At 39.4% G+C, this 21,814-nt stretch overlaps 2 protein-coding genes across 2 annotated transcripts; both read right to left on the bottom strand.

The window, feature by feature from the left end:
* Positions 1-2,301: 2,301 nt before the first annotated feature.
* Positions 2,302-7,402, bottom strand: LOC136776210 (kinesin-like protein KIF20B). Its single transcript, XM_066731590.1, has 6 exons — positions 7,333-7,402; positions 3,024-7,281; positions 2,875-2,952; positions 2,814-2,826; positions 2,657-2,747; positions 2,302-2,570 (listed from the first exon to the last, which is right to left on the bottom strand). Exons 1-6 carry the CDS (start codon positions 7,400-7,402, stop codon positions 2,302-2,304), a joined length of 4,779 nt encoding a protein of 1,592 aa, XP_066587687.1.
* An 11,644-nt stretch (positions 7,403-19,046) lies between these two features.
* On the bottom strand, positions 19,047-20,801 carry LOC136776305 (zinc finger protein 2-like). Its single transcript, XM_066731726.1, has 3 exons — positions 20,585-20,801; positions 20,343-20,504; positions 19,047-19,867 (listed from the first exon to the last, which is right to left on the bottom strand). The coding sequence occupies exons 2-3, from the start codon at positions 20,493-20,495 to the stop codon at positions 19,151-19,153; spliced, it is 870 nt and encodes a 289-aa protein (XP_066587823.1). The 5' UTR covers positions 20,496-20,504; positions 20,585-20,801; the 3' UTR covers positions 19,047-19,150.
* Between the last annotated feature and the right edge of the window lie 1,013 nt (positions 20,802-21,814).

Here is a 21,814-nt window from a genome sequence, read left to right as displayed (position 1 = left end):
AATTATTACTGGTATGAATGATAGGGAATGTAAAATATCTAAAGAAATTTTCATAAGGGTAGATTACTTTTGTCCATATAGACGTAGTAGCAGAAGGTGAGTTTCCAAACGAGACGGGGCAAGTCTCGTCTTCTTGTATAGAGTCGAACTGAATCTTACGAATTAGTCCCTGGAGATTTCGGGGCTGAGAAACCGGTGGCTGTCTCCAGTTGGTAACGTCGAAAACACGTGTGTTATATACATATAGGTATGCCAAAGATACAAGGAGACTCGCTGGAAATCGCCTGCCCATTTCCAACGTCACCCGGACAATTTCCACCGACAAAGTTCCATCTTCGAGCTTTGGGGGACGCTTCGCGATATTAGAACAAACGATTTCATCTGCTTCATCCTCTCTACGCCCTTCCAAATTCACCATATTGCACATGACTGCTCGCTCTCTCCGAAAATTCCAAATATTAGTCTAGTGAGTCAAAGTTTTTCTAATAAAATTATCATTAATATTAAAATTTTCAAGAGAATCCACCTTCGTCCATAAAGTTTAGATTTTTTGTCAAAGAGAAGCAACGCGCGATAAATCGTCCGGATTTAATAGCGTGGTCGCGCTACAGGGGGATAAAATCACGATTGTGTAATATGATGAATACGCGTGAGTAGAAATTGCGTAAAGACAAATATGCAATAGACTGCTCGAACGTCCCGACGTATTGTATGATTGTCTCCGTTCTGCCGTTCAGCAGGAAATGCCTGCCTTGCATTTCCCGGCATTGTAACCACCCCGTCAGCTTCCTAGTATTGCCAGCCTCAACGTTTGAATTGCATTACCTATTATTGCTTATTGTTCGACGCTCGCTTCGTCTGCTCTGCTTCTACCGTACACTTGTCTCTCTGCACACCCTCCAATACCAACCACCTTCATCCTTTCACCCTCGTTTCTCCCTTCCTTACTTACCTCCTCTCCTATCGATTATTTTGCCAATCGTCCTTCCTCTTATACTCTCTTATCAACTTTAAAATAAGCATTTTCTTTTATTTCCATCGCAAACATCGAACGTGAAAATTCATTCGTCTAACGGGAAAAGATAATGATGCGTGGAGTACTGAACGTAAAGCGATGCACAAGGTGAGGTATTATATTATGTCTATATATAGGATATATGTATAACGTCTTAGCCCTTTCCATCAGGGTTTACAGCTTCTTGCACGAATCCTCCCCTTTCGTGCCTTTTCGTCTATGTCAATCGCAGAGAAGCTTGAGCTTTGTCGCTTTGAAATTGTGCGTAACTACGACAATAGTTCGGCCGGATTGGTGAAATTAATGAAAACTCGTGGGAGATCTGAGAAGACGGAGTGAAGAAAGGGGAAGGCTACGTGAGCTTACCGCTCGCAAAACCAGCAGGAAGGAAGATCGGCTAATCGTGACAAATACTGATCCGGGATTGCCGAATTATAAACTAATGTCTTGAAGGAACTTCGCCTTCGGATGACTTTCACCCTTCGCTTCCTTAATACGATCCTTTTACCCTTAGCTTCGGCTGCTTCTGCTTTTCCTATTATTAACGAACAGTTGTTCTTTCTCGTTAGTACATCACAGCACGATCGATCGAAGACGTTTTGTACTATTAACCAAAATATTATTATGATATTTATTTTTAATTTAATTATTAATTTTTAATGTTGAAGAGGCAGATGCCTCGATGAAATATTATATTATTCAGGACATCATTTAATATTCTCAATAAGGCTGTCGCGAGAAAACTTAGTTTCGACGAAAGAAGGAGCAAGCAGGGGTCGTTCCTGGTTTCTTTATAACCAGTGACCCGGCGTGCAAAGGGGTCTAACCGGTGGTAGTTGATGGTTAAGCTAGAGGGTGAAAGCGGGGGTGGTGGTGGCGCGGCGGTGTAACAGTGGCAATGTTCTTGCCTGGTTGGGAGAGAAAGGAAATTGGATGATATTTCCCGCAACGATCAAATCTTATTGCCAATTGAAAGAGGAAAGTTCGCGGTACATTTGCTCGAAGAAATCACCAACGAAGAGGTGAGCTAGAGAAAATGGGTGCCACGATACGGTATCGTGTATACCACACTTGCCCATCATTGCTACTCCGATAACGAGCTTACCTACGAGTCATTCGTGTAATATCCAAAAATAAATTGCTTGCTTCCTAGCAAGAAAAACTTAATTTTTAAAACATCAGACATCTATTCCTACCACGTGATCGAGATATTATCATTCCATATTTATGAAAGTACGTATAGCAAGTTTCTTTCTGAACATCCGAAGGTAAATATAGATATGCTTTTATAGTAAATCATTCGATTCTTTGATATATTCTTCCTCGATAATACGACTTCCATTTGGTCTTCCCAATTGCGACTTAGCGTTTGACCCGCAATACCCCCCAGAATTTGGGAGATTCCACTTAGGAACTCGAAATCCAATTTCGATATCCCTCCTCATAATTTCATCCATCAGTATCCGCAAAAAGGGCCGAGCGACTACTTTGCAGGAAAAGATCACGTAAAGGGACGCAACACGGTATAATGAGTGGCCAAAAGCGTCAGCGGCATCTAATATCAGAAATTATAGCATATTGCCAATAAAATCCGAGGCAGAGCTTCCCCCATACGAGTCACCTAAACATGGTAACTCCTACGTATCAAGGGTAGCTTGCTTAGTGTAACGACCTTCGAACCACGTTTCGCCATTAGACAGTAGTATCTTCTCTCAGGGGACGGACCAATATTCTGATAATATTGCCAATCGGTAATCTCCTTACATTATGCTTGTGCCATGGCTCCTAGATTATTTACCTCGCACAATAAACTACCAAACAGCCATTGAACAACATAAATACTATTAAATATTAATTACTTTATCACTAGACTTTCATAAATTAAAAGGACAGATAATTCGATGCAGCAAAATGAAGAAACTTTAATAACATACAAACTAAACTTTGAATAAAAATATGAGGCAATACATTCATTTAACAATTTAAGATCGATTTCGCTTAATATCACTCAATGTAGGAAGAAATCATTATATCTTCTACAGTTTTACATAGAGAATTTTCATTAGGTTTATCCTGTTCTACTTTACTTTTTTCAATATCGTGTTCCAATTTACCTAATAGCTGATCATACTTCACTATGATGTCTTCTTTATTGGATTCATAACCATCCATTTTAGCATCCCATTTATTGAAAATGTCAATTAAACTTGATTTTGCATCTCCAATGCTCGTAAGTGAGTCTAAAAGTGAAGCACTCTCTTCTAAATTCGATAAATACGATCGTAAGTTATTTATTTCCTGATCCGAATATCGCTCAATTTCCTTACGGGTCTCATCCGAATCTAGCAACTCTTCTCTAAATATTTTTATGGTTTTCAACATATCAGTCAAATGCTCGTTCAATTCTTTCACTTTCAAATTATTTTTAACATTTGTATCTTCGATATTTCCTATTTGCGTTTTTAAGGCCAAAACGTCACTCTCTTGCTCTACAGTGTCCATTACGAACTTTCTGAGTTTACCCTCGAGACTCGATAGACTTTCTGAGCGTTTATGAAGCTCGTTACATAAGACAGATCTTTCATTTTCAAACTTGCTCAAAATATTTTCAAAATCATGTACTTTTTCTTGCAATTGGAATATTCTCTTTATATCACACTCATTGTGTGCCATTTTACACTCCATATCATTTATTCGTAAATTCTTATTTAATAATTCCTTCTCTAGCTCCTCGATTCGTGGTATATGTTCAGTAATGCATTTAATGGAAGATCTTTCTAATTTAGTGTGCAAAGCAGTTATCTGAGTTTCTAATGTAGCAGATTTTTCTAAATATTCTTCTAAACATTTCGAAGTGCGATTTCCGCTATCTTCCTTAATTCTTAGCCTATTTGACAATTCGTTAATTTTCTTCTCATAATCACCTGATTTCATTTGCAATTCTCTTACAACCTCATGATATTTAATTGTAGCTTCGCTTTTCTCTTCATTCATTCGAACCAAATCTTTTTGCTGCAATTTTATTATATTGTCATATTCGTTAAGCTTACGCTTATTCATATTTCCAATTTCCTTTAGATTCTCTACCATTTCTTTGATATTATTTAGGTCATCAGACATTTGATTAATTTGAACGGATTTATGACATCTTTCGGGCTCGAGACCACAGTCATTACTTTCAAAATACGTTTGGGTGTGAATGTCCGTGAGCAATACTGTGTCCAATGATTCGCTAAGGATAGATCGCCCTTGGCTACTGGTGCATATACCAGAATCGTCATGACTGATTTCTTCACTTGATCGAAGAGATTCTGGATTGGTAAGTTTCGTGCACTCGAGAGAAGAGCTTTCAATGCTGGAAAGGTTAAACGAAGTTTTTCCCGACGAGTCAGAACAAATACGTAGCGAGGACATTGATTTATCATTATAATTGGAACATGAAGAAGACAATTTATGAACCAATACATTTTTGGACAAATCGGATCTAATTCGTAAAAATGATTTGCAGGTGTCGCAACAGTAATCACTATTTTTTTTTTCATCTTCCGTGTCCTGCTGCTTAATATGCAATTCAAGCATTTCTACATTCTTCGTTTTATCAAATAAATCTTGCTTCAGTGTATTAATTTCGATGTACTTGTCTTCTAAAATATCCTTCAATCTTGTTATTTCTTCTTCAGCTGTTGAAAGCTTAGCTGTAACACAATAATTGTCATCCTTTACTTTTCTCAAGTCATTTTCCAAATTATCCGAAGCTTTTACTTTTTCTTCGAATGCTACTTTTAATCTGTCCATTAACGCAATCGAATTATTAATCTCTAAAGAATTGTTTCCATCAAAAGTTCCAATTAATTCTTTCGCTAGGGTCTCATATTTATTTAAAGTTATTTTAATTTGCAGCAAATCTGACTCAGCCTCATTTTTTTCTACCGCGAGGTTTTCATTCTGTTTTTCAAGCCTTTTCAAACATTGTTTCATGACTACGGTCTTTGATGTAACATGCGAAATTTCAGTTTGAAGCGATACACAATTTGTGCAGTTCGATTCTTCTCCTTCGTTCGATTCCAAATCTTTATTTAGTTTCATATTTTCCAAGATACTAGTAATTCTTTCCTTATAAAAACTTTCCAGTTGATTGACAGACCATTTCAAAAACTCTTCATCCTCTCTTTTCAGAGTTTCTAATCGGTCTTTCCACTTAGCATGAAGGTCATCGATTATTTTTTTATAGTAATCCGTTAAATCATTTCGAACTTCTAATTCACGATTTACAGCGTCAGATTTTAACACGTGTACCTGCTTACGTAAATCTTCATTTTGTTGTATTAAAGAAATATAGTGAGTCGAGTTTTCATGATTATCAGATTTCAGCACAATATTCTTAACTGCTTCCTCAGCAGCATCTACTGCCATTTTTTCAGCTCGTTCTTTCCAACTTGTTTCAAGATCATCGATGACATTGGCATAATTATTTGCAAGTTCTTCGTGTATTTCTTGCTCATGATTGACTAATTTCGATTTCAACATTTCAATTTCCTTCACAAGTTCTTTATTTTCCTTCTTTTGTTTTTGATATTTAGTAAAATACCATATATTACAATCATCAGCGTTCATCGATCCCCAATCATCCCTTGGCGTTCCATCTTGCATTTGTTTTAAAGGCAATACCATAGAAGATTTTTTTAATCGCTTTATTGGTTTTTGCAATTTCTTATCTTGTTTTTGCAATAGTCTACTAAAATTGTGAGTAACTGCAGATTTGGATTTTTCCGGAAACTCATCAGATACTGATAAAGTAGCATAAACCAATGACTTATCAAGCAAGTAAGGCTTTTTTGATTCTTTATTCGCTTCGTCTATTACGATTTTTTTAGCAATTGCACAAGTATTTAAAACGCCATGAGTGTCAACATACAAATCTGAACTAGAATCCAAAGTAACAATAAATGATAGATGATCCTGACCTGATAATGATTTTTGGAACATTGTTGTTAATTTAGACTCTCTGAATGGACCCTTTATATTTTTCATGCTATGTTTCGACGACTGACTAGTCCAAACAGCTTTAAGACACCTGCCTAAAACAATTAGGCTATTGTTAATATTACGTGCTTCGATCGAACGTTTTCCCTCTTCCAACATTTTTTTCGATCGTCCACAGCCTGCTAGGTCACAGAATGTTAATGTAAAAACTTCAACATTTTCCGGTGCATCCATTTCCTGATATTTACACAATTTTACACTAAAAATAGAATGGGAACGGGAGCTTTTGGAATTTAAAGTAGTTTGTGCTACAGTTGCCCTTGATTGCCCTGCAGACAGGATCTGGAGAGCCTCAATTGCTGAAGTAGCATAGAAAGACTTCAAGTCTCTCACATATGACGTTCCATACTTGTCTTTCATTAGTTTTAAAGGCACGTCGTTCCTTTCATCCTCGTTCAACAGTTCGTAAACATTCTCGTTGTAAATTTCAAAAAATGATAGCCAAACACTATACACGGGCTCATCGTACTTTTTATTTCGCTCATCAATATTTTCAACATTAATGTCAATTTCTGACTGATCCTTTCCCGAAGCTTGGGAAACTTTGTCAGACTCATTTTCGTGACTCAGAATGCTCAATAACCTTTTTTTTCGTTTAGTTTCTACGATTCTTGCAGCTTCATCTAACGCGACCACTCTAGTGCTTTCCAATGGTTTGTACCATGGAGACGAAGTACATTTGATCGTAGAAAATATCAATTCCATACTCTGCGCAACAATGCCCGGATGCATATTTTCCCCAAACATAGTATATGTCTTGCCAGAATTAGTTGTACCATAAGTTATAATACTCCCGTTTTGGCCTCCTAAAAATTCAATAACCTGTGCTTTCACTGATTCTTCGAATAAATCTTCCTGCGACGTAGTTGGCTCAAATACTTTAGTGAATATATATTTTCTCTTAACGATGTCATCTGATTTCGTTTTTTTAGTAGCTTTAATATTATCACACGGTGGAAACTTGGTCAATAGCGTGGTGTCATTAAGAACGCTGTAAACATCTTCTTCCTCTACTTCAGATTTCTGTTTCAAATCAAAGGGCTTGAGCCTTAAATATACTTTAATTGTTTGTAAGGCAAGTGGCGATTCGAAATCATTCACTGAATCCGTGCTATTAGAAGCTACCGATTTTTCCGTGCAGTGTTGTAAATCTAATTGTTCGTTCTCTTGTAATGACCTTTCTATTAATGACGAGCTGGCTTCCAGTGTATATTTTTCAGGTACTGTCATATTTAGCAGTTTTATGTTAATATCAAGAATAAAGTTACATTAACATATCCTTTCCACAGAAAATATTTCCGACAATATAACCTTCAGCATTTCTGGTGACAGAATGCGTCTCATTATAGGTTAAACATAACCATTTAATTTGATAAACTTCGCACGTTAAAAAATACTGTGAAACAATTGGAATTTAACTGACCGCAATTACATATAAAAATCAGCATTTTTTCTCAACCACCCATAAATATTTCAAACATGTTCAAAAGTTTTTAGAATTTACACATATCGCGCAAAGTTCACAATGAAAATTGTACGGATATTTAAAACTAAAAATGACAGTCTTCAAGTTGTTGGTTACGTGAAAAGGTTTGAGATTTTGGAGCACATCGATAATCGACAAACTTTCGACAGAATTCTTTATCCACGTTCAGCGAAAGTATACATTGACACATCTGCAAATATGATTATTACAGATTGGAAGGGAATTGCACGAAGGGCGACTCGATTCATGAATAGCAAAATTATGAATGGGTGATTCCGTGCAGACGGAGAAAAAGAAAGTAGCGAGGAAGAAGATTGGAGTTGCGCGGAAATGCAGAGTGGACGGATTGGCCAAGCGGCTGGATAAATCTTCAAAGTGCAGATGCAGCGATACATTTGCATGTCGCGCGGCACATTAAGCCCAGCCAATGAAAATCGTGGCTAATAGACGGCGCGAGGCTTCGTAAATTGCTCGGCGGCATGGTCAGAATGTCAGATGGTCCGCCGAGGCACTATCTCGGCATCGGAATCATATCGGGGGCGCAGTCGGTCACAGTCGGCCTCTGTGCAAAAGGGATCGGCGGTGCCTTTCAACAACCACAATCGACTCCTTGTATCGACAGGCCGGAACCACTGCCCTCTTTCCACACGCAACTTGCCGCCACCCCCACCACAATATATTATTTTACTTTTCGCCTCTGAACCATGCTAACACTGATGCTCCTCCAAAGTTCTATCGACTCTTCATGGTGCAGCCTATATATATATATATATACATTGTGCGTTTTTCAGTTTCCAGATGCTGACACGCTAGCCCTTACTCTGACCTATCGAGCCTGCCTTGGTGGTCTCTCACGGTCTTCCTTTTTCTTCTTTCTACTTACTGATCCAACGAAATCGCTTATAGAAGATGGATGTCGAAGCTCGCTGTATAGGTGAGTTTAGTCCGTATAACACAGTCTCGAGGGACCTTTAAGTATTTACGCCTTAATAGACACATCACTCTTGATCTTCAACATAATTCGCGATACGAGCCGATATAGTAGCTATCATAAAAAGTTGGAGCGTTGGAAGGTATAAATCGGTTAAGAGAAGATTGGGGGAGAGAGAGGCCAGTCTTTCTTGCCAAAGATAAAATGTGTGCGGGAGTAAGACGCGAATATACAACACGTTGGACATGTATGAAAAATAACAGCCGTTACCTCGTCTCCCTATATCGGGCGTTAATGCTTTACGGGCTGGGATTGATGTTCTTGCTTTATGGGTTATTTATTTAATACTGACAAATTTCGCCTGGTACTGTCTACCATTGGCTCGGTGATCATCATCGTCTGTCTGTTTTATGGCTGTTTTAATGTTGCCGCTCGACGAGAACCAAGCACTATACCAGACAACTTTGATTTTGCAGTAATTCACACTAGTATTAAAAGAAATACCAGATAAGCATAATGACTATAGCTTATTTAGACTTAAGATTTTCTCCCACGTTTTACATTAACTTAATTAATACGACGTGTCGTCAACCCTTGATTCTTTTCCAAATAGAATACCTCGCTGTATCGATTAATATAATAAGATTATCCTTTCTGTTTGAACAAAGCAAATTGATATTTCTTGTGCCTTATAGAATACTCTAGACACACTATTTCCTTCCTCATTGAAATACTATAAAATTAGAGGATTGATATTGTATTAGGCAAAGTATGGCAAAGAAGGTTGTTGCTCGAGTATACTCGACGTTTCTTCTGGCAGATATTAGATTTATCCATTTGTTTGCCGAAAGTCTCATAAATATAAGCTCCCTTTGACGACATCCCACGGGTCTTATCCGTCGCCGTGATCTTGCGTGGATGGATGGAGAGACGAGGCGAAAGAAAAGCTAAGAGGCGGGGGTAGGGTCGATCAGGCGTAGTCATCTTTCGCGTTGCCATCAGTATTCCCAATTAACGAGATCCTTTCATCAGACGAGCAGATGCGACGTAGGCGAAGCGGCAGGATACATTTATAAATATGATGATCATAAAAGAAGGCATTAGCATCAATGAGACGAAGCAGATTTTCCAGCACCGTCTTCTACCCCTAATTTCAGCAGTAGATAGGGTAAGGGTGAGGCGAAGTTGTTGGCAAAGTCCTACGTCGATGTCTAGATTTTCCTTGGAACGTGCCAGAATTAATCTGCAGGGAATAATCAATGCCAATCTCATCGACGTAACACAGCCCATCCGTTGTACTACCCATGAAACTTGTCATTAAAAATCTATCATATCCACCAATAAAGCTCCCTACGTCACAAACCGTATATATATATATATATACACATAACAGACAGAAAAAACGAATGCTGTGTCGTTTTGTTGGAAAAACTGAACGATGACGCGAGGAAGAATTAAGCGTGGCCGGTGTGTACGGGAGTAAGAACGAAAGGGGTGGAAGAGGGAGGGAGGAGCACACGGATTAGTGCGAGGGGGTTGTAAAGGGGTGGGAGACATTATAGGGGCGTCGCGAGAGCTGATCAAAGACGATGGAGCTTTGAGGAGGAAAATTGGTAAAGAGGGACTCGCTACGAGGTACGGGCTCCAAGCATATCCGGGAACGTCTCTTTACGAAACGTCGACGGGATAGGGCCGAGCTTGTGACAGCATCAAAACTAATACTCTGTTATATCAGGAGTTAGAGGTGTTAGCGAATTATGTCGTTTACCGGATGGAGAAGGCGGAGATGGCTCCTTGTCAGCGGTATGAGTGAGAAAATCGAACCTCGCTTCCTGTACTTCTTGTCTATACCTTACGCCAACACCCTTATTATTAACGCCGGCTTGCAAGAAATTTCCACGCTGATTCGTTTCCGATAAACACCCTCTGTTATACTCTCTTATACTCTAACCAACATTAATGAAACAGCAAACACGACGGCTCGTAGTAAGGTTAAAATAAAAAAAGTCTGAAGGGATATAATTATAAATTTACAAGCTTCGTGTATATATATATATATATATATATATATATAATAGTAATAAATACGTACGTTAGAGCCGTAATTCGAAGGTTTAAAAGTGCGATATTGGTAAATTAATCAGTAAATGTGGGCCAAAGTGGAAGAACGGATACCCTGCGGAGCACGGAGCAGCCACAAATCATCGACGAGCATCCGCCGAACGGTAATCAGTGTTCATTAGCTGTAGGTAGCGCGATTCCACGGGGCTTCTCCCTTGGGGAGATCTTTTCAATAACTCTTGGTCGGCGGTAATTGGCGGTGGGCGATATCTCGCGAGGCGACCCTCTCCGCACCTTCCCTTGCCCTTGGGGTCCTTCGCAATGTCGTATATAACAATATCCCGGCTGCTGTTTCCTCCTGACCGCTATAGATAGAGAAACATTAAGTGTCTTCTACGGACACACGTGCAGCCATCCGCGCACACACGTACACATATGCGCGCTTACACGCGAAAATACCATAGTATCTCTACGAGAAAGAATGAGCAGAGACCTATAGTGCTTGACGCGCATAGACGTCACCCCGACTACGACTCCGACGCCACAATGAGACTAGGAGCTTCTGTTGCAGCCACATTGGCTACCGATCCTCGCCCTTCTTTCATTTCATGTCTTATAGATGCTGCTATATAGGTACCTCCGCGTACAGTAGCTCTCCGCTCTCTCGGATCTCCAAGAAAATATCCTTATCTCAAATTAAATCCACCTTATTACGAGTAAAATAATAACGTTAACCTTTCACCTCTCGTGGAAGAAGCGACGCGAGGAAACATTTGAGTTGCAAATCTTATTTACCTGCAGGCTCGACGATCATTCTTTCATGGAAATTTTCACGCTTGGGTGAAAAACATTATTGAATCGAGTAAAATTGTGTTATTCGGTAAGGTACGTTTGAGAGCCACTGGTGGAAAAGCGGCGGATTGAACCGGGAGTAGCTCGGTCAGAGGGTCGAATGGACGCACGTTGGGTCATAAACGTTTATATTGCGCTCAGTGCTCCAGTAATGCCGATATTGGCAAGTTATTGGTCCCCTCCTCGAATGTTGAGCCCCTCGTATCCGCAAGGTCACCACAAGCCGGTGCGTATCTTCGCTAATCCGGGAAAGCGCTAGCCGGTATAGTGGAGCGCGGAAAGTTTAATTGGAAATATCGGGGCCACTGAAAGAGCAGACAGGTACGCTTGCGAACAGGTGTACTAAACTCGAGTATTAACCTAGGAAAGGTTCAATGGCAATCATGGCGTTATTACAAAAGCCAAAAGTTTCATTACTCTTGTACAATAAAGTGTGACAGTATAAACTTGAAATGAAATTACATTTTCACAGGTATATAGAAGAAGGTAAAAGCTGGCATAAAGAGTTTACACTTCACTGCACATTGATAATTAATTAAACGAAATCACTCAATGGAGTGGTTTATTTTTATCGTGGACAAACTCTCTCTTGTCGAACGTTCTTGAACGATATTCAAGGTTAATTTATCGCGGGAAAACTCTATAGTTATATAATACCGGACATTAAGCTCTAATATAAGATCCCGTGGAGTCGAAAAGAGTATATAGAGACCGTAGGTCTTCTTTCCAGCGATACTTGCTAGACCCAATCAACTGATATCGCGAGCTTAAGCCCCCCCAAGAGTCGCAACTTCTGATACGGCGGTAGTTGAGCAGTGGTTAGGCGGTCTGATCACGAGTTAGTGGTTCGAGATGGCGATGCGGCGAGAGGAGACCGTAGAAGGAAGAGAAGCCAAGCCGACTTTATGTCGGGACGTAAGCCGGTTATAGGCGCTGCCGATGTTATTTGATGGCCAAATGCACTTCGCCAGCGAAAAGCAACCTAACCTTCTCCACCTCCTATCCGATCTCTATCGTGCGACCAGCATTTTCCAGACCACCTCTATCGCGACATCACACTCTTCCCTGACGAAAGCCAAACGAAACTACACGGCTCTTTACGTATTTTCAGCAATTTTTCTTCCTTCTAAAGCTTGCTTGCAAAAACAATTTTCCTCTCTTCCTCCATTCTCTTCCTCGCTTTATTTAATAAATCAATGTGACACGTCGCTCGATGTACGAATTTCATTTATTTCATTGATAACAAAGTAAGTGCCGAAAGCGAGGGAAAGAGGGCCACGCGAGCAGCCAAGTTTCAAGCACGCTAAGAGAATGAGCGTTTGGTATTTTCTCCCCGTGTATTAATATCAAACTACGCATGCGAGACTTAACGAATTCTTTAGCGAGATCAAAAGGAATTCTTGTCCTTCGACATGCTCAGTAGTCAAGAGAGCATTCCTGCTCCCTTTTTATACGCGCCAAGTATTATAGTATAGGCATAATTGAACACGGATACTCTCGCAGTAAGCTTTAACGACACAACATGTATAATATATCACATATATGTGTATACATTCTCTCCATTGTTCTTGTATATATATATTTGTTTCGATATTCGTCTTATGAATAGAAGTCATTGGTCAAAAAAGAGTATATTTTTTAAAATGATAAAAACTACAATTATTTATATATCGAAGTTGAAAAACTATAGTTAACTCTCAGTGCCGTGTGTATATGAGTGTATACAGTAAATAAGCTTTCATTTTGTTTGAGTGTTGCGATATTTTCTGATTTCCAGCTCATTACCAAAAGTCCGACAATTTGCGAGGGGGCAGGAAATAAATAAAGGCCGAGAGAAAGAAAAGAAACAAAAACTAGCGAATCGCAAATAGGATTGAGGCAGGCCGAACTGGCAGGCGTGTACCTCCGCTAAGCTCCAAGTATTCAAGATAAAACGAGCGACTAGGTACTGGGAGAATTGCTCGCGACTGCATGTCTTAGGGTGATTGGGAGTTATGAGTCCTAAACCGTGCTCCAGGGCGTCGAAAGGACTTGACACAGGTCAGATACCGCCTCGTAAAATGTTATGAGAATTAATGTCATCCTCCACCCTCGACCGCCACCCCCGGATCACCCTCACCTCGTATTAGTGTCTTCGTACCACCTCCGCGTAGTAGCCTCTTTCCGGTATAGCCAATTTCGCCGTTACGGTCACCACAACTTTTCTGGATAATGGAAAAGTCGATATCCGATTGCCAGAGTACGATCATCATTTTACCCCTCCCACACGCCCCCTCCCCCTCCATATCCCGTCCAAAGCTTTTCTCTAGCCCTCGCTGGACCAAACCATTCCTTATTTCATTGGTAAAGTAACGAAATCCTTCCTTCTCTGGAACTAATTTTGCTTTATATAATTAAACCTTACCCCAAGACGCAACCTCCATCGCTATTAGTTGCCATTTCATTAGTCGCTTCTGCCGTCCACAAACAATTTACAAAAAAATATCCAGAATTTAATACTGCATTTATATTGTTCCTAGTGCAAATAATGATTGATAGCACGAGGACGCCACTATTCAATCGCACCCCTCCATGTACAGCGCTCAATTACCCTGCTTTGATGTAGGGATCTGTTAACCACTGTGCGAATACATGCTCCTAACCCGTTCGATAGAGAATAATAACCGGAAGTACTTGTTGGGTTACACCTGTCAGAATCTATACGTAGTCAACGAACAACGAGTCACAAGCTTATAGACAATATCGAAGTGTACGCATCAGCGCGTTATCGCCTTTTGCGCTTGGTGTCCATGTAAAACAGAGAGACGACGAGTATGTGTGTGTGCATGAGTGAGAGAGAGAGAGAGAGAGAGAGAAATGGCAAACACAGCACGATGATTTGTGAGGATGATTGGTGTAGTCGGAGAGTGGTAACTGGGCCTCGTAAAGACGCTATGCATCGGCAATCGCTGAATGAGTGGACTCTTCCGGTCGCCCACCAGCATCTCATGGCCTCCGTATTAAGCGCGTATACTGCAGCCGTCAGTTTAGACGATGATTTAGTGGATGCATTGATTGGGTCGATCACAGGCCATATCATCTCGTTTAAAGCCTTCCATCATCGGTGCCACTATTTATAGAGCACCCTACGAGTGTCCGACGATGACATCCATCGAATCAATTTTCATTCACGCTCCTTCAGCAATCTAGACCGTACAATCGATTGATCTCTTCCTGCAATACTAAACTGCTGACTTAACTCTCTCTCTCTCTCTCTCTCTCTCTCTCTCTCTCTCTCTCTCTCTCTCTCTCTCTCTCTGCACACAGTAACGCAAGCCTCGACTCTATCTCCACACTCGTAAATATTTCGTAGTTCGCTCGTGATAAGACTATTCGACCTAATCGATTTTTAATACGCGTCTAGAACGCGACAATTGTTATAATAACACGAGCGAAAATTGGCTACGTCACGCGTTAAGCCGCTCGTTTGTAGCTGCTTTTAAATCAAATTTCGTACAGGATGTGGAGAAGCAACGATCGAGTACCAAAGCTGGTTATTTGTGAAAGAGAGAGAGAGTGGCCAACTAAAGTGAGATCGACGAACTCTTTCTCGCCAATTAATTAGCACATCTAGTGGAATCGATGGTGAAGCCGTTCGGCTCGTCGGCTGAGAGAAAAACTTCAAACGATGCCGTGCGGTTTTCGTGCGAAGGGGCGAGGAGCAGCTATACGAAGGAGAATTATATATACGTATACGGGGGTATTACTTTGGGGAGAGAATGAGGGGAGCAGAATCTGGGAGAGCAATTTAATTAGTAGAAAAACAAAAGCGAATATCGGTATCGGCGACGTGATATTTTTTAATCGAACACTCGTAACCAGTCGACTATGTAAGTCGACTCTCCCTTCTTCGCTGTCGGCAGCTTCAATATTTTCAAATTAGCGCTGGCGATGATTTTTTTTCGCGAAACAAAGCGCCCTTCGCCCTCTCTCTTCCACATTTTAATCAATATACGCGTCTCCCGGCCACCAACTCCCCTCCCATATCGTTCGAGACTTCAGCTTTGGGCCTCGATAAAAATTAATATTAGGATTCGTGTTCCTTCACACAGAAAACATTTGACGCACCCTCTCTTTATAGCAAACGATATTGTCCCTTTATTGGCAGTTGGATCAATCTCGGATAAGTATCTGGCCAATACTACGAGTATACAGCGAAAATAACCTCTGCTATATTATGTTATTACGCGACCTGTCATTCATTTATTATTCTTAACCGATTGTTAATTTCTATTAGCCCAGTCCTTCGTGCGTAATAAAGTTTATAACGATTATAAGGAAATTTTTTAATGAATACATTTAACAAGGGTATACTTGAGATTTTAGAAAATTTGAAGATTGGCTATAGAGTGGTATAAGGAAGAGGGGTCGTTGAAAGATTGTCGAGAGAGAAGGGGCCGCATCGATATTCCGACCTCGTCGTTTGGGTTTCTTAACTCACTCGGTATTATTCCGAGTGGGGTGCGGCGAGAATTAAGGCTTCTTGCGGCATAAAAAATCTGTGTAATCAATTATCGAACCTTTTAGCCCATATTTCACGGCCAATGAGTCGCCACTCCATCCCATTTCTTGGTAGACCGTCTGCGCGAGACTTTAGCAACCCTCCTTCGACACTTTTTAGCGGTGCCGATCTCTCCCTTCCTCCCTCTTTGCTTCTTTGCCTTTTCCTACTCCCACACCCCCGTACTGCTCGTCTTTGCTTCATCCACCTTATCCCTCCCACTCTCGTTTCCTGTAGCTTTAAAGCGGGAGATGAGGCGAGCCTTTGTTTGGGATATCAAATATTTATTTTCTTAAATAACGGAGAGCCCAGGGAAGCCCGGATCGCGCGCATTTTTCCCTTAATAAATTATCAGCGATTATTGGCCGCCTTCGACTAACTGCTTTGCGCGCTGAAGCGCACAATTTCCCTCTCTCGCTCGCACTCGTACATATCAATCAGCCTTCCCATGTACATTCTCCTTCGATCTTTTCCTCTGTTCGAGCATCGACCGATTTCCTTTGCTTCGCTCGTCCCTTCATTGAATTTCTCTCTCGGTATACAAAAACTCTGCCTGACACTTCAATCTTAAATAAATTTAATGAATAATCTTATAGCATTACAGTTTCGTTACTAATTATTCACGATGCACTCACATCACTTTTAACCAAGTTAGAAAGCATCGACGAACATGCTGCACTAGGGTAAGCAATACGATAAGGGTGCAAATGAGGATGGGAAAAGGATGTTCCTTTTGACACACAACATTAATATAATATTAATCTGAGCGAGCAAAACTCAAAGGATCGTCGTTGGCTCCATAACGACTCTCTTGTTCCCGCATAGACTACGTATTCTGAATGAAAAATTAAATCTTATGCGTGAGGATTTATCTACACCATTTCAAACAGTATTAATGAGGCTCCTATTTCATATTGCATTCGCAAATAGTTAAAAATGAAAGGTTCCACCGGTGCAGTCGGCAAGGAATATTTAGCAAATTTTTTGCCAAATATAATTACTGCACGTCCCTTAATCATTCAAAATGAAATGTAAATAATTATACATACGCTATTTCTCCTGTGTGCATATATATATATATATATATATATATATATATATATATATATTACTAATAAAGTAAGAGTTTAACGTTATAAAGATTCCTGTGTCGCGAAGAATTGACCAAGAAAAAATTGAAAAGTCTTTGATTCCGCTAATGAACACTAGTGGCTGCGAAAATTAGCGTGAGAAAGAATGAAGTTAGCGAGGACTGCGCGGAACAATAAAAAGAGAAGAGAGAATCCCATGTAATTTTAAAAGCTACTAAGCATTTGGCATGTTTGTTTGAGTGCACACAATTCCATTAAAAGTGCTCTTTTAGTCTCCCTGTCGTCATCGTCGTTTACGCTAACTTGCGTTTTTTTCTACTTGCCTATATACGCCACTCTTCTGCACCTCCGATGGTGAAGCATACTGCGGCAAAAGTCAGGAACTCCAAGAATTCTATACTGAAGCTGCTTCGAGTTTTTTCTCCCATTTTATCCAGTATTTTCACGTCTGTTTGTTTCCTGCGTAGCAACAACCATTCGTTTATACACCTTCTGCGCCCTTCACCAAATTCGTCTCCATAAGCCTAAATTAATATCTATCAAATTATCTTTACGGTCAGATATCGTGGGATCAATGCCTTATATTATTGGTCCCACTAATAAGAAACAGAGACGTATCTCTTATAAATGCTATAACTATGATACTAAATTTCATAAGCATAGCTGTTTTTCTACGTTCCTACGAACTTATTATCTGTATAAGTTGTACCATAAAGACTTTTCATTAATACCAGAATGAATAAATGCCACCTTGTTTGCCCCTTGAATTCTTAATGCAGCAAACTCGAGGAAAGTACTTGGGAGCTTTCAAAATATCTTCAAGAAGTTTAAAGTCTTCCCTCGATAATATGTAAATATTATATGTAAAGTGAAACATCAAAGAGATTTTTATATAGTAAAATGTCTTAAATTTAGCTACACGAAGAGATTAAACAATAACGGTAGCGGAAGGAGATCGGTAGAAACATACGTCAGATAAAGATCATCTTACAGACTGAAAAGACTTTTTCCGATAAATTATTCTATTAATGTTCTTAAATACGTTTTTTTGCTCAAATAAATTATTAAATATTCTTGCTACAAATGGGAGTTACAGCTGTAGGAGGATACTGAAGAGGGCGGACCGAGGCTTGAACAAGAACCGGACTTTATGCCCTGCAAAGCAACCGCGGAATCTCCACAAACCTCTCTACCAGATCGTTCCGGAAAATTTTGCTACATTTTTGGTCATGTCCACGCATACGATACGTAACACACATATAAGAAGATCAAAGGAGACAACCCTTAGAGGAATAGCAAATAAGAGAAAAAAGGAATGATCTATATAACGACAAAGGTAATGCCACAAAACATATTTATTTTCTTTCATTTCTAACATTCGTCTCGATACCGCTGTGTCTTCAATAGATCTGAATCTTGAAATTCTTTTCATAGGAGATTGAATATATAATTATATAGAGGCTACGGAAAGAACAGAGATGAGAATCGCTTCAAATACGTGCATCGTGAATGCATTAAGCTGTCGGTACGCGCATGGATTTCTTACAGAAAAAACTTATTGCTCATGCAGTCAGAGTTAAAAGAGAAATATGAAGAGGAGGGAAATAAGAGAGAGTGCCAGTAAAACCCCATTGCTCGCGTTAAAACTGCATGCAAAACAAAGCCTACCGTTGGCGAATTAAGAGCAATATTTTAACGCTCGACTTAATTACATTAAATTACGAGTGACAAACGAAACGTGCATCGAAGAATATTAGTTGGAAATTTTTAAATCAAAAACACATTGAAAAGATATGAAGTTTTAACTCAAATTTCTCCTTGGCGAAATTATGTAACTTTGAATATAAAGCAAATCGTGTCAATTTATCTTCAACACGTATTTCGATTGTAAATAAAGCAAAAACCTATTATTATAAAAAGATATATTTTCCTTTTTGGAATATACTTTAAAATTATAAAATAAAAGTACCAGGATACAGTTTGAAGATGGATAAGGTATAAATAAAATATTTCTTAATTTAGCATTTTAGTATATTTTTGCAATGTAACAATTACAATAAGGTATTACAGTAATACGCAAGATACTTAGTTATAGAAATAACAATAATTTAATATTCTATTTTGGTCGTATTTACTGATTATAATTTGATGGAGGTGAGTGTACAGACTTGTTATGATTATCAAGTGTTAGTGGACCTTTAAAAAATTTAACGCAAGTCTCACAGTAAAATCGCATTTTGTTCTCGTGACATTTTTGATGCTTATTTAATAAGTCTTTTCTCGCAAAAGTCTTTTCACAAAAATTACAAGGAAACTTATCTGGATTTACATGGAATGCATTATGCCGCGTTAAATTATCTAACCTAGTATATTTTTTTGTGCAAATAAGGCATGTAAACTTATTTCTATCAGAATGGCACCTCTGGTGATATCGAAGATATCTTTTTTGCGCAAATGCTTTGTTGCAAGCACAACAAACTACTTGATCCGATTTATCCTTTTTTATGTCCATATGGTCATCCAACTTTTCGTCGTCTGGAAACTCTTGTTTGCAAAATGGACAAGTATGCTTTTTAGCTTGCTTGTTTTTCTGAATAGTGTCCAGGAATGTTGGATCTGTCATTATTTGATAAAGGAAGGTGTCTTTAAACCTATCGGAATCCGATGATGATGAATTGCAAGGTAAGACTCGATCGCTATTCTTATTAGAATCTGTTGATAAGTCAACGACCTTCGTGATGTTATTGTTGTGATTGCCGTTGAAATGCGGAGTGTAGTAGCTTAGCCCTGGATTAACACATTTCGATGTACTAGGTATTGCACTATCCAAAGAATGTGAAATTGGTGTCTGCACAAAATTAGTAATAACAAATAAGAAGAACGACCTAGTGATCATTGGAAATGTAATGTCTATCATTAAAAATTCACTGATATCTTTAAAGCAACTTATTACCAATATTATCGAATTATTTACCAATGAAAAGAGAGATATTTACAGAATATACCATATCTGATGTAGTAATAATAATATAAACGAAGTTGTGTGTTGACATTATTAGAAATGCCCTGGTATGATAAGTACATTGAGAAATAATCATATGTTTGTAATACATTCGAGACATCGAAAACTAGGCAGCTGGTTACCCCCACTTAATTTTTCCGTTCCATGCGAAACGTATAGGTTGTTGAAGTAGTGGAGGTAACTGGCTGTCTCACTTTCACTGCCCTCGATTATACATACACATAGTTAGATGACTGTCACAATGAGAGGAGATTTAACGAATTTACTAGCAACTGTCAAAGAGAGCAAAATCACCATTTACCTCACATTCCTTCCACGTATGTCTATTTTGAAGTTTAGCATTATTTTCCTGCGAAGAAATATCCATTTGAGTTGTGAATTTATCCGTACTTGCTGCAACAACACTTGTATAATTGTGCAATTTTCTTTGCCTAGGTATAGTCTTCACTCTCATATTGCCCTCCTAAAACAATTAATTGTCGCGTAATCACAACTTGAGTACAAGAAAAAATTAGATACAAAATAACCGAGGTCCTTTATTACTTTTCATTTATCGTTAACCGATGACAGGAAAATAAACAAAAATATTAGTTATCTCGCATAGATATAATACCACTGTTCGACGAGGCAATAAATTCAAACGTTTAAAGTTACCATGAGCCTTTGGTCAGTCTCTGAAAGTTTTTTCTCAAATTATACTAACTCGATTATGGCCGATCGACTAGTGTCTCACGACCCACCGGACAATACTAAGGATAATAAGCAACCGTTGTTCAGACAGGAGCAATATTAGCGCGACCTCTGCGACTTTGAAATGACGGCAGATTGCGGAGTCGCCGGCAACATAATCTAAGTTTGCAAACACGTGGCTACCTTTGTTATTTTGAATAGGCTGCTTCCATGCGAGCGATGACCCTAGCAGACCAGTGTGATTCCTTATCCATCAATTATTATTTATAATAATATAACATTTGTGGGTCCTTCTCGTTTCCTTATCCAATCTATAGCGACGTTCAACTTTTTCTCGTGACCTACCGATTTATGAAATGACGTGGACGGAAAAATGTGGCAAGAAGCAAGAAAATAGAGGATAGAAATAAAAACAGAGCGATGAGCAGGGAGCAATGGGGTCAAGCATTAAATTGCGAAAAAAAGGAGACAATGTTTGGTACAACATTGAAGAGCCCTTCGTAGTACGTCCCAGTCGTTAATACGGCATAAGGCCAAGGCAGGGTTAAGCGAGGGTGAACGAGGATTTTTAATTGTAGTTCACCCAGTATAACCTCACTTGGCCGCCAGTATTGTCATACCGAGCAGCGCTTTTCTTTATTTCCCTAGTGGCTGGATGAGGTTATACATTTTTTTTTAACTACAGCAATGCCTCCGTCTTCTTATTAGCAAAGCTAATTGGAAATACAAATGGTTATTCACGGTAAGAAGGAAGGTCGGGAGACGTCTGGCGGAGGAGGGAAAAGCGTGGATAGAAGCAGAGCTACGATGGGAAAGAAAGGGGCAGGTGGTACACTTTCTGCGTATTAAGCTTGTATTTGCCCCGGATAATTAGGACTTTTTCCCGGCCAATTCGGATGAATAATTGATTTGGCTCCTCTCCGCCCACCCACTGGCAGCCAACGTCGCTTCTGGAACTCTTCGAATGACAATCAACCGGAGAAAAATACGGATCTTTCGAATGAAATATTCAATGGCCACAAAATTTCGTGAGGAACGGGAGGTTGGAATACGTACTCTACGAGACGCAGATGGATATTGAAA

The sequence above is a fragment of the Prorops nasuta genome, unplaced genomic scaffold, assembly GCF_024137725.1.
Source record: "Prorops nasuta isolate Cenicafe-Biocafe unplaced genomic scaffold, Cenicafe_Pnas_1.2 PNAS00009, whole genome shotgun sequence".
In the NCBI taxonomy this organism is placed as follows: Eukaryota; Metazoa; Arthropoda; class Insecta; order Hymenoptera; family Bethylidae; genus Prorops; species Prorops nasuta.
Note: the sequence above shows the minus strand (reverse complement) of the source record. Positions and strands in the feature narration are given on the sequence as shown.